This window comes from Myotis davidii, unplaced genomic scaffold, assembly GCF_000327345.1.
Source record: "Myotis davidii unplaced genomic scaffold, ASM32734v1 scaffold545, whole genome shotgun sequence".
NCBI lineage: Eukaryota > Metazoa > Chordata > Mammalia > Chiroptera > Vespertilionidae > Myotis > Myotis davidii.
This window is the reverse complement of record NW_006296634.1, coordinates 1,987,254-1,999,722: the sequence shown is the minus strand read 5'-3', so window position 1 is coordinate 1,999,722 and position 12,469 is coordinate 1,987,254. Positions and strand designations below refer to the sequence as shown.

Sequence of the window (12,469 nt, the reverse complement as noted above, 5' to 3'; positions counted from 1 at the left end):
AAATCTCATTACTGTTCATCTCACCAAGAACCAGTAAGCAACACTAATTAGAAGTCAGTAATATCAAATGTCTCTTAAATTAGTAACCAAAAATTTCTCCTACTTAGCACTGTCTATGAACATTTCCCTGTCTTATATCTTCTATCTATATATATAAAAGCCTGAACAACCAAACACTATGATGTGCACTGACCAACACAGGGCAGATGTTCAACACAGGAGCTGCCCCCTGGTGGTCAGTGTGCTCCCACAGCGGGAGCACCACTCAGCTGACAGGTGCCAGACGCTGGGCCCATGGCTGGCAAGTGCAGCTGTGGTGGTGCAGCCTAGCCTGCAGGGATCTGGCTGAAACCCACAGTCCAACATCCCCCAAGGGGTCCCAGATTGTGAGAAGGCACAGGCCAGGCTGAGGAACCCCACCAGTGCACGAATCTGTGCACCAAGCCTCTAGTCTATATAATAAAAGCCTAAGCAACCGTTATGGCAGAACAACTAGTTGATTCAACACAGGAGCTACCCCCTGGTGGTCAGTGCGCTCCCACACGGGGGAGGGCCGCTCAGCCAGAAGCTGGGCTCCTGGCTGGTGAGTGCAGCAGTGGGAGCGCTAAGGAGCAAGGGGTCCCGGACTGCAAGAGGGCACAGGCCAGACTGAAGCGAGGGGTCACCTCCATTCCCCCCACGAATTTCATGCACTGGGCCTCTAGTATATTTATAATATTCTTAAAGTTCCTAAGGCACAAGCAAGGCTTTCAGGTAAAAATTGAAGCCAAGGGCTCTTCAGTTGCAGAATTTGTATGTACACTATGTTAAGATAACAAACTACCTGTGTTTCAGCAATTAACAGTACTATTAATAGGGGTTGAAATATAGTCTAACTGTACAATAAAAAAGAAAGGAGCATATTTAGGATTCCCAATACCTACCAAAGTAAACTGTCCAAGAAGTTTGTTGTCTCCAGCCATCTCTCTCTCACCCTGGCACACTTTAATCTCCACCTGAGTCTGACCATCAGCGGCTGTAGAAAACACCTAGGGAAAAAGAAACTTTCTGGGTTGTCTATCTAATTAAACTACTCCCCTTACACAGAGGACAAGCCAAAGAAAGAAACTCACACTGTAATACTGGAAGAGTCCTACTGTACACAATTTTCAGAACAAAGGCTTATGTCTTTTGCTGGGAACAGGAGTAGGATTAGCACAGCAAAAGGGCACCCAATAGCTATTGTTTCTCTAAGCAAATGCACTGTAAAAAGATGCAGCATTGGCACAGAAGGCCTCAAGAGAAGGTGCCAAAAAAACGAGATGTTGAAACATGCTCATGTGAGGAAACAGGTCAGAGATAGGACATGCATTTTGTGCTCAGTCACAGGACGTCACCACATACTTTTCTTCAGAATGATGTGTTGACAATACATCACAGCACAAATATAGCAATAGCCAGTTTTCCATAAAAACATCAAAATTAGAAAAGTCAAGACATCACTCTTAATCCAAAGACCCAAGTCATTGTCCAAATAGCCCTGCCTGGCATCACAGGACACCCATCAGTCACCCATAATAGAAGCTCATTGCACTGTCTTGGTCAGGCCATTCTTTTTATTGCCTTTGAGAACAGAAGAATATAGAGAATTTAGTCCCAAATGATGAGGTTTCTTTTGGTAAGTTAAAGAGTGAAGTTTTCTGGGAAAAGCTCACAAAAATAACTCCAATCACATCCCTCACAGAACCTACTAATCTCTGTGACAAGGTAGAAGGGGGAGGCTCTTACCTGACTTTTCTTGGTTGGAATAGTGGTGTTCCTGTTAATAAGTTTGGTAAATACACCTCCCAGAGTCTCAATACCCAAAGAAAGGGGAGTGACATCCAGGAGCAGCACATCTGTGACATCACCAGCCAACACACCTCCCTGAATGGCAGCTCCCATGGCCACAGCCTCGTCAGGATTGACAGCTTTACTTGGGGCTCGGCCAAAGAGATCCTGCACAGTCTGCTGAAGCTGAGCACCAAGAGAAAAGAACCTGTCACCCACTACTCAAAGCAACTAACTGCCCAAGATGGAGAGAGAGAACACACCTGTCCCAAGACCATAGCAAATCACAGGACAAGTTGCTTCAGATCCAAGAATTTCACTCAAATTACTAGTATTTCATAGTTGAATTCTTGTTAATGATCCGAGTATATCATGTAGGTAACACTCATTTACTTTACTCACATATGTCATTCATAGCCTTTTAAATTTGGGAAGAATTAGTGTTAAGTTTGTTATCTGGTTTCCCATACAATACATTGCATTAGAAATGGTGTAGCCCTGGTCGGTATGGCTCTGTTGGTTGAGCATTGTCTGTTACACAGAAAGGTTATGGGTTTGATTCCTGGTAGGAGGCATGCAGGAGGTAGCTGATCTATGTATCAACTAAACACCAACTAAAAGGAAGCAGTGCAGAGATCATACCATGACAACAGTGGTGCTAACATGAGACATGCTCTTCCCTCCTTTTTTAAATAATGCTAGGGGAAAGTGCTATTTAAATAGCATCTAGGATATTTGCTAACAGAATATCATCCAGGTCCAAAGCCTCTTGTTTCCTCTCCAGATTTATTCTGTGCATATTTTCCTAAGCCCACATACTTGAAAATTTAATATCAAGGCCCAAGATAATTCCATGAAAGTCATAAAGAATTGCTTCTTCAACAGTTTGTGCTCAGTCATTAACTTTCTACACACCTGTCTTTTCAGAATGATGTGTTGATGAATAGAATGCATCATTGCACAAATCTCTGTTGAAGAGTTACAATTAATTAAAAGCCTTAAACACTATGCTGTAAAGACACATGTCCAAAATTATTCCACAGAGGCCAGTTAGTGTCAAGGTTTTATACTTTTTAACTGAATTTTTAGAGAGGAAAGGAGAGAAACATCAACCTGGGCATATGCTCTACTGAGAATCAAACCAGCAAACTTTCAGTGCACATGATGATGCCCAACCAACTGAACCACACCGGCCAGGGCAGTATCAAGGTTTTAAGCTATCTCTGACCTCATGTTCATTCCTAAAAATTCTTTAAGACTGAAGTTCAGAATTCTCCCAGTCACCACCCCAAGGACATTTTGCCCTTCCTAATCCTTTTTCTTATATCCTTGAATTTAAAAAAGAGGCTGAAAAGAACTCTTCAGTTAAAGCACAAATTCATCCTTTCTGGATAACCATGGAAGAAAGGCCACATATTCATATCCCTACACATAAGCCATTTGTCTCCCCCCAAAAAACATGCAGGTCCTTTCTGCTTGCCAAGTTGAGAATTCCATGGATCCATCCATACCTTGGGCATTCTAGTCATGCCACCAACAAGAATCACTTCTCCTATGTCACTCTTGCTGACTTCTGCATCTTGCATGGCTTTTTGGCATGGGGCGATGGTCCTCCTGATTAGCTCAGCGACAATCCCCTCAAACTGAGCCCGGGTCAGCTTCATATTCAAATGCTTAGGTCCAGATGCATCCATTGTAAGATATGGCAAGTTGATGTCAGTCTGCAAAGGAAGCAGGGAGATCAGTAGTGGTGAAGTTTCTTTCTTTAAAAAAAAATATATATTTTATTGATTTTTTACAGAGAGGAAGGGAGAGGGATAGAGAGTTAGAAACATTGATCAGCTGCCTCCTGCACACTCCCCACTGGGGATGTGCCCGCAACCAAGGTACATGCCCTTGACTGGAATCGAACCTGGGACCCTTGAGTCCACAGGCTGACGCTCTATCCACTGACCCAAACCAGTTAGGGCAAGTTTCTTTATTCAATAAATACTATAGGACAGGAAGACTTTGAATGCCACAGTGGTCACACCTACTTTAAAGGAAAAGCTACCACAGTGACTCTTTAAGAGTCCAACCCTATCTCTCCAAAGGTAAAAACACTTCAGAATTTTATTATTAAACAATGAAGATCAGAGGAGAGAAGCAGGAAAAAGCCCTGTTCAGGAGACAAGAAATATTCTACCACTAAATATATAGGGTAGGGCAAAATGACATTTAAGGTTGTGAGTACGCGAAACAGTTCATTCCTATATTAATTACTATATTTTCTATACAAACAACTGTAAACCTACCTTTGCCCCACCTTGTACATTAAGAACCATACTACAGCCTGGCCAGTGTAGCTCAGTAGCTGAGCACAGACCTACGAACCAGGAAGTCACAGTTCAATTCCCAGACAGGTACATGCCTGGTTTACATGCTCAATCCCTAATGTGGGGCATGTAGGATGCAGCCAATCAATGATTCTCATTCATGCTTCTCTTTCTCCCTCTCCCTTCCTCTCTGAAATCAATAAAAAATATTTTTTTTATAGGAAAAAGAATTACACTACTGTTTTTTCCACCAAGTTTTAAAAAACTCCACCTACGGTAGTTATAAACAACAACAAGAGATCCAAGATATGCTCCGAACCAAATAACCTGCCACCAAGCCAGGGCTTTGTTTCAGGAAGACGATTAGAAAGCTATGAACAACAGAGATGCTCTTTAACTACAAGGACTGACTTTACTGCCATCATATCCACAGAGAACTGCTAACATGGCCACAATCAGACCATGTAGTATCTAATATTTAATAAACCCCAAATCCTAATAAGGCATGGATTAAAAATATTTAGACCTGCCCAAAGTGGCTCACTGGTTGAGCATTGACCTATGGACCAGGAGGTCACAGTTCAATTCCTGGTCAGGGCATATGCCCGGGTTGCGGGCTCCATCCCCAGGAGACACCCAGGAGGCAACCAATCCATGATTCTCTCTCTTGATGTTTCTATCTCTCTCCCTCTCCCTTCCTCTCTGAAATCAATAAAATATATATTTTTTAAAAAAAGAATATTTAGACCAAAAAAATCTCATCACTGAACATGCTGAAACAGATGTCCTAGGGGTGGACCCCCGGGAACAGAATTACCTTATGCCTCTCCTCTAACTTCACATCAAAGCAAGGCCCGCAGGGATTAAAGACTCGGGAGCAAATCCTTAAACTTTTCCTTGAGTAAAGTACTGGGACTATTAAATGCTTAATATGAGAGTTAACACATCTTCTGTAGAAACAGTGTTACTGGGTTTTGCCTTAAAGAACACCATTGACCATTTCCTTCTTTCTTTGCAAACTGTCAATAATCCGAATTAGAAAATAGAATTTCATCATCCAAACCAATATGATTCAATAGAACTTTTTGTGACACCAACAATGTTCTATAATCTGCGTTGTTCAATTCAGCAGCCACTAGCCACTTATGGCTGAGCTCCTGAAATACAGCTAGCACAACTGAGGAACATAATTTGAAATTTGTAGTTAACTTTAAATATCCACAAGTGGCTACTGTTTTAGTGTAGTTCTATATGCTGTAAGTTAATGACAACCTGAAAAACTCCAGGACTCTCAACTCTATAAAATCAGTTCATCACAGTTTTGTCCTTCATTTCCCTCAAATCCAAGTATCTTTCACTATCAGTCCTCTCTCTTACCAACTGATGGGCTACAATAACCTCCCAGGGATTTCCCACATCCACTCACGTTGCCTTCTGCCACAGAACCCTTCCCCACTGAAAATAAAACTGTGCTCTATCGGCCAAAGTGCTTTTCATAAACCCAAATCTGACCATGTTATTGCCCCCACACAAAGTTTTTACTGGTTTATTCTCAGAACAGATACCAAAACAAATCTATAAAGCTAGGACTCTAGCCTCCGGTCCCATGCTTGTCTGCACTTTGGCCACACTGACCCCTTCTCAGCACTGCATACTTGATTAATTCAGCATTTCCTAATTAACTCATCTTTCAGACGTCTCCTTGCTATGTCCAACATCTCTGTCAACTGTCAGGTTCCTCTAATATAAATCTAACTTTGCCTTTCTCGTACATTAATAACTTACATTCAGAGAACTTATTACTACACATTCTAAGCATGTTACATGTATGTATGAATTTAGTAATCCTTGAAATTCTAAGAGGAAAAGTAGTACTATTATCTGCATTTTATAGAATGGAAATGTTAAGTCATTCACCCAAGGTCACACTGCTAAGTGATGAAATAGGACCTGAACCCCAACAGTCTACTTGTAGAGCCACTCTTAACCTTTCTTTACATTACTTCTGGCTTGACGTTTTAAGTATCTTTGACATTTTATATAATGTTCTATATAACGTCCACCTCCCACAACACACTAAACTACACGAACAAGGGTAGTGTTTCTCAGAATTTATCCTAAAGGTTTATAATCATACATGCACAAACATTAATGTACAAGGATGCTCAATATACCTTGCTACAATGACAAAATGCTGAGAAAAAAAAAAATCCTAATGCCTATCAATAGGATACAGCAGGTCTTTGAATAACATTTTGTTATAACATCAATGAGATGTCATAGGAATTTATCAAATAGCCTATGAAAAACTGGTTTCCTTATACAACATTTTGCTTAAAACTCACAGACCTATTGATGATATCAAGTGAGGACCTACTGTACAGCCACATAAAAACCAACCAACCTTCCCCTCCAAAAAGTGTCAGACCCCTGGGAAGAATTATAAGCTATTCTCTGGCAGACTGCAATATTTCAACCCTAACCCATCATGTTGCAAAGTTCTGCCACTCTGTATGATAGCAGGAAACAAAGCAACATCATCATCATCATGGGTGACTTTGTACAACTTTATCATTCCTCATAGCTACTTAAAAAAAAGAAATTCCAGGTTTGACTCAAGTTTAACACCTCTTCTCCTCCCATTGGTAATCAAACTACTAAAGTAGTCACAGGTTGTTTCTCTGCCACCTAAGAACCTGAAATTAAATCTCTTGCCTTCCACCTTGTTTCGTCTCTGACCGGGATCTACCATACTTTCTACATCCCTATTCTTGGTTATTAAAGCAAAGTGAAGCTTCATCTCTCTGAAATGAAGCAGGATAGGCTGACACCTTAAAACAGATGCTGAGCAAATCTGATGCCCAGAGGGAAAAACTTGCTCAGGTGCATAAACCCCAGCCTTCATAGCTCACTTTCTAGATCAGTGATTCAAATTAAAGGAGAAACTATTAGAGACCCACACAAAGGGGTATCTTGAGTTAAGTGAAGACAGCAGTGCTGAGAGTCTCCTGATATTTACAGGGTAGCAATTATAGCTTTGCACACTGCTAGTCTAGATTTTAGCTCCAGTACACATAACCTCGGATTTGGATGGTTAACAAATTTAGGTCACCCATTAAAACACACACACCACCTGCTCCTTTGCTCATGGAAAGGTTTTTACCACCAATCAGCAAATGGTAAGACCATTAAAATATGCTATTCAAGTAAGCTCAGGCTGAAAAGATCCATCAAGACTGCTGGGATTTGTCCATGTCTCACCTGCACAGATGAGGAGAGTTCACACTTAGCCTTCTCAGCAGCTTCCCGAACTCTCTGAAGTGCCATGTTGTCTTTGGTCAAATCAACTCCCGTCTACAAAGTGAAGACATTAATGCTAGTATTAATGAGGTGATAAATACTCTTAAATTGCAGTGATACGCTGTTAACAATTTAAAATAGAGCCTAACTTTATAAACAAGCATAAGTTACTTCTTCCCTTTAAAATTCTGTCGGGAAAAGAAAACCTATTCTAAAAGGGCTATCTATGCCTGGAGTCAAAGGCCAGAACTGATCTTAGTTCTTTCAACCGTAGGAGTCTAGCTCAAAAAAAGGAGTTCCCAGAATTCTTTTTTCAATATTGTACAAAGAGTGCCATATCCTTTCAACAGAAACACAAACATTTCAGTGTTCTACTCAGGGCAAAAAAATTTAGTGCTCTATTCAGGGCAGCTATCTGAGTAAGGAAATTTTCACTATCCCGATGTCTACAGATTAACCACACCAGTAACTAACCTCTCTTTTAAACTCCTTCACAATGTGTTGTAGCAAGGCCTGGTCAAAGTCTTCACCACCTAAGAAAGTGTCTCCATTGGTGGACTTCACCTCAAATACTCCTTTCTGAATTTCCAGGACAGAAATATCAAAAGTTCCACCACCTAAATCATATACAGCAATGCTAGAAAGAAAAAAAGGAAGGCCTTAAGGAACAAAAGTAATGCTACAACATGGACAAACATGAAAACATATCTGACCAGCACATGGTGGAACCTATGCCAACATACATTTCAATAACCAAATAAACTTACCTATTTTCCCCAAAGTATAATTATGAAATTTGATAATTGTGTGACATTTGTATTAACATATGGCCCTAACATGTGAAGTATACATACAATTGAAATGAATAAATTCACTTAAAAGCAAAACCACTCTTTTGGAGGGGAGGAAATGACCCTATTAGACCAGTAATTACGGGAAAATAGTAAATAAATAAAAAGTCTTGAAATGAATGAAAAACAGATTATACAGCCTTGCAGAACATCAAGGCAGTATATTTTTAGTCTAAATACAAGAATCAATCACTAAGAAATCAAAATGATGACTTAGGATGAATCTTGGTGGAGTTTATTATATAGACTTACACTTTATCTTCCGATTTGTCTAGACCATAGGCCAGAGCAGCAGCTGTGGGTTCATTAATCACCCGAAGCACATTCAGTCCAGCTATCTGACCAGCGTCCTTAGTGGCCTAAAAAAGAAAAAAGCCTTTTCCACCTTTGTGTCCGAAATACCACTAATTTCCTAAATAAAAATGCTAATTGACTCACCTGTCTTTGTGAGTCATTGAAATAAGCTGGGACTGTGATCACAGCATTTTTTGCTGTATGCCCCAGGTAATTTTCTGGAAAAGAATCAAGGAACGAATCCAATCATGCGATTGTCAGTTGAAATAGGTAACAGAATTACTAATGTAACCTAACAACCTATATCATCCTTTTGGAGCCACAAACAGCACACACCAGTTTTTCAGCGTGCTAAGACCTAACATGTAGAGACCTTGTAGGAAAATACTCCAACTGAAGATAATAATTAAAAACCAAGACCTCACCTCTAACACTTCAGTGAAAGTTCAACAACCAGAATGACTTAAAATGACTACTAGTTTCATCATCAATGGGAAGTTCTAAACTTTTACCTAACAGACAAAAGCTTATGTGTCATCTTTTGGCTTTCAAACTACTCCTCCCCTACTGGAAAAAAGGACCAAGAAAGCCACCATTAGGAAAATTTGGAAGATGTATTCAATCTGCAGAGAATAGTATGAAGAGTTTTGCCATCCCTAGGTTTTCTGTATAAAAGCCACCAGACTCATCCAAGGGACACTGGGGTATAAAAGCTAGTGATCTCAGATAAATCACCCAGTTCTTAGTACTTTCCCAGACGTGAACTAAACATCTCACCTGCAGTCTCTTTCATCTTCATCAACACAAATGCTCCAATCTGACTTGGAGAATAGAGTTTTCCATGAGCTTCAACCCAGGCATCACCATTGGAGGCGCGGACAATTTTAAAGGGAACATTTTTACTGCAAGACACAAAAATTGTATTTGAAAAAACATGGCAGGGTAATCTACCATGAATATCCACCCTCCCATCCCCAGAAATCCATGGTCAATGAGAACTTCAGAAATGAATTTAATGAAAGCCTTTAGAAAGTAAACATTAACATGTCAAAACACCCTGATGAAACCCAAACATTCTCTACTTCCCACCAAACAAAAAACTTAAGCAGCTGCTTTGGAAAATGATTATAGTTATCACTTATAGGACACAGAAATTCCATTACTAAGTATCTAGCCAGGAGATATGAAAACATGCGCTCACACAAAAACCTGTGGCAGCATTATTATTCATAATAGCTAAAAAGTGGCCCGGCTGGTGTGGCTCATGGTTGAGCATTGACCCATGAACCAAGAGGTCACCAGTTGGATCCCCAGTCAGGGCACATGCCCAGGTTGCAAGTTCAATCCCCAGTTGTGCAAGAGGCAGCTGATCAGTGTTTCTCTCTCTCTATCCCTCTCTCTTTTTTAAAAAAATATATTTTATTGATTTTTTACAGAGAGGAAGGGAGAGAGATAGAGAGCCAGAAACATCGATGAGAGAGAAACATCGATCAGCTGCCTCCTGCACATCTCCCACTGGGGATGTGCCCGCAACACAGGGACATGCCCTTGACCAGAATCGAACCTGGGACCCTTCAGTCCACAGGCCGACGCTCTATCCACTGAGCCAAACCGGTTTCGGCTCTATCCCTTTCTGTAAAGTCAAGAAAAAAAAAGGGGAAAGCAAACTTAATGTCCATTAACATAAATGGCTAAACAAAATGTATATATCCAGACAATGGAATATTATTTGGCCATATAAAGTAATGAAGTATTGATAACATGCCACAACACAAACCTTGAAAACTATCTCATCAGCACATGCCACTATCTGCCTTACAAATTTAACACCAATTTACATGGCCTAGGAATGACTAGCCAAATCTTCATATACCACATCTATACACAGCAAAGACCTAATCTGTGGAGGCAAAAATAAATTTTTTGAAGGAGATTCCTTTTGGCAGGAGAGGCCTTGCCCCCAGGGACACATAAAATTACTAATGTGCTCAAGGGAACTTGCTAAAAGATTCTTTTGTGTGGCCTTCGAAAATAACTATGCTTTTGTAATTACTCACATGTCTTTCTGGACTTCAGGGTCGTCATATCGCCGGCCAATAAGACGCTTGGTAGCATAGAATGTGTTGTTTGGGTTGGTGACAGCCTGTCGCTTAGCAGGCATGCCAACAAGTCGCTCACCATCTGTTGTAAAGGCTACAACTGAAGGGGTGGTTCTGGCACCTTCAGCATTCTCCAGCACCTAAAACACCCAAAGAAAGACAGAGAATGAGGTTCCAGTGACCACCACTGTCTTTGTATTAATCATTTATGACAAAACAGATGTCAACTCACAACATAAATGCTCAAGAATAGTGGATGTTCAAAATATCTTTATTTTGAAACAACAGAAAGAAAACCAGAATATAAATCAGAGCTTTCATAGTCAATGTAAGGACAAGGTAATCTTTCCTTCTAGAAGAATTAAATCCATTTCTCAATTTTTTTGGTAATGGCTAAAAAGTTTCAGGCATATAAAAATTGCCAAGAAACAATTCAAGAATCTCAGGTGCTCTAAATATCAAGAACCTAGTGGGAATAAAAGTGTCATAAAAAAAGTAAGGAAACTTCTGGAAGAATAGCTACCATAATAGGAATCTCCTAAGATGCTTTACTTAGGTTGCAGCCCATGTATTATGTGGAGCTCCACTTGGGATTGATAACAGAAGTAATCTGTAATCTATCTGTAACCCATCCCAATGGTAATTTAGTAGTCCAAGAGGACACACCTAAATCCTTGGAAGTCAAATCCATTCAATTATCAGCACCATGCAATTGTGACCCAGAGCTTCAAGTCATGCTCACCTTTGCTTGTTTACCTTCCATAACGGCCACACAGGAATTGGTAGTACCCAAATCAATACCAACAACTGCTCCCTTGATTGCTTCTGATCTGTAAAGCATTTAAAACAATGCTATAGTTACCATTTTAACAGTGATCTCCAAAATGGTTACAGGAATAGTACATAAGAAAATATTAGGTACTGTGGGAATAGTGGCACATTACATAATCTGAAAATACAGATGTGTCTTTTCCTGAACAGAATCATTAATCACAAAGTTAGAGACCACTGCTCTGGGGTTTAGAATTTATCTCTCAAAGGAAATAAAGTTACACTTACGCATAGTCCCGCTTTGAAACAATTCTAAAAGTCTCATGACTAAGGCCATTCCAGCCATCCTAAAAAAGAAAAAAGTTACATCAGCCATTATTACATATGAAAACTTGAACTTGTTCCAATTATTCTTCTGAAAGTCTTGAACTCTCATTCCACTTAACTGGGTGGCTATCATATATAAAATATACTGAAATGATGAAGCGTTTCATGTGTAAGAGGCATTGGGGTACTGAAGCAGCAAGTTTAATAAAGCCCTACGTATAGGTGTGTATTGCAGGTATAAGTTTATTTAGAAACATTTACCCTGACCCTGCCAAGCAACTGCTTTAAAGAGAGAGGATAAGAAATCTTGTGGGGTCAACTTAGAAAAAAAAAATTTTTTCAGGAGTAACCTCCAACCTGGATCAAAGAAAAGACCTTTGTTACCACCTAATTTTAGGTCACTTCCAAGCCTTTCTTTAACCCCAGTAAGACAATTCCAGTTCTTCAAAGATGTAGGCTTTTGATCGTACGTGGTAACAAGCACCATGGCTTTCCCACAATTTGCTTACATTTTTTGAAATAACAGGACAATCTTAACCCCAAAATGTGGGGGAACTAACTACACAAACATTCCTAAGCAAAAGAACGGGAACTCGATTCTGGATTTATTAAGGTGTGTTCTTGCTTCATTTCATCTTTGCAGCGGGGTCCTTGCACACATGTATCTTACAGAAGAGGAGAGCAGTCGTCTCCGACTCGTTGG

At 40.1% G+C, this 12,469-nt stretch overlaps 1 protein-coding gene across 1 annotated transcript in view; it reads right to left on the bottom strand.

Annotated features, from left to right (window-relative positions):
* Nucleotides 1-12,469, bottom strand: part of HSPA9 (heat shock protein family A (Hsp70) member 9) — a 15,589-nt gene that overhangs the window by 2,556 nt on the left and 564 nt on the right. Inside the window, exons 2-12 of the mRNA XM_006772483.2 lie at nucleotides 11,728-11,786; nucleotides 11,411-11,498; nucleotides 10,627-10,808; nucleotides 9,347-9,471; nucleotides 8,714-8,787; nucleotides 8,528-8,634; nucleotides 7,899-8,061; nucleotides 7,386-7,478; nucleotides 3,321-3,530; nucleotides 1,768-1,995; nucleotides 848-1,028 (exon numbers count right to left, since the gene is read on the bottom strand). Coding sequence (XP_006772546.1) covers nucleotides 848-1,028; nucleotides 1,768-1,995; nucleotides 3,321-3,530; nucleotides 7,386-7,478; nucleotides 7,899-8,061; nucleotides 8,528-8,634; nucleotides 8,714-8,787; nucleotides 9,347-9,471; nucleotides 10,627-10,808; nucleotides 11,411-11,498; nucleotides 11,728-11,786 — 1,510 coding nt within the window. The remainder of the gene's footprint in view (nucleotides 1-847; nucleotides 1,029-1,767; nucleotides 1,996-3,320; nucleotides 3,531-7,385; nucleotides 7,479-7,898; nucleotides 8,062-8,527; nucleotides 8,635-8,713; nucleotides 8,788-9,346; nucleotides 9,472-10,626; nucleotides 10,809-11,410; nucleotides 11,499-11,727; nucleotides 11,787-12,469) is intronic.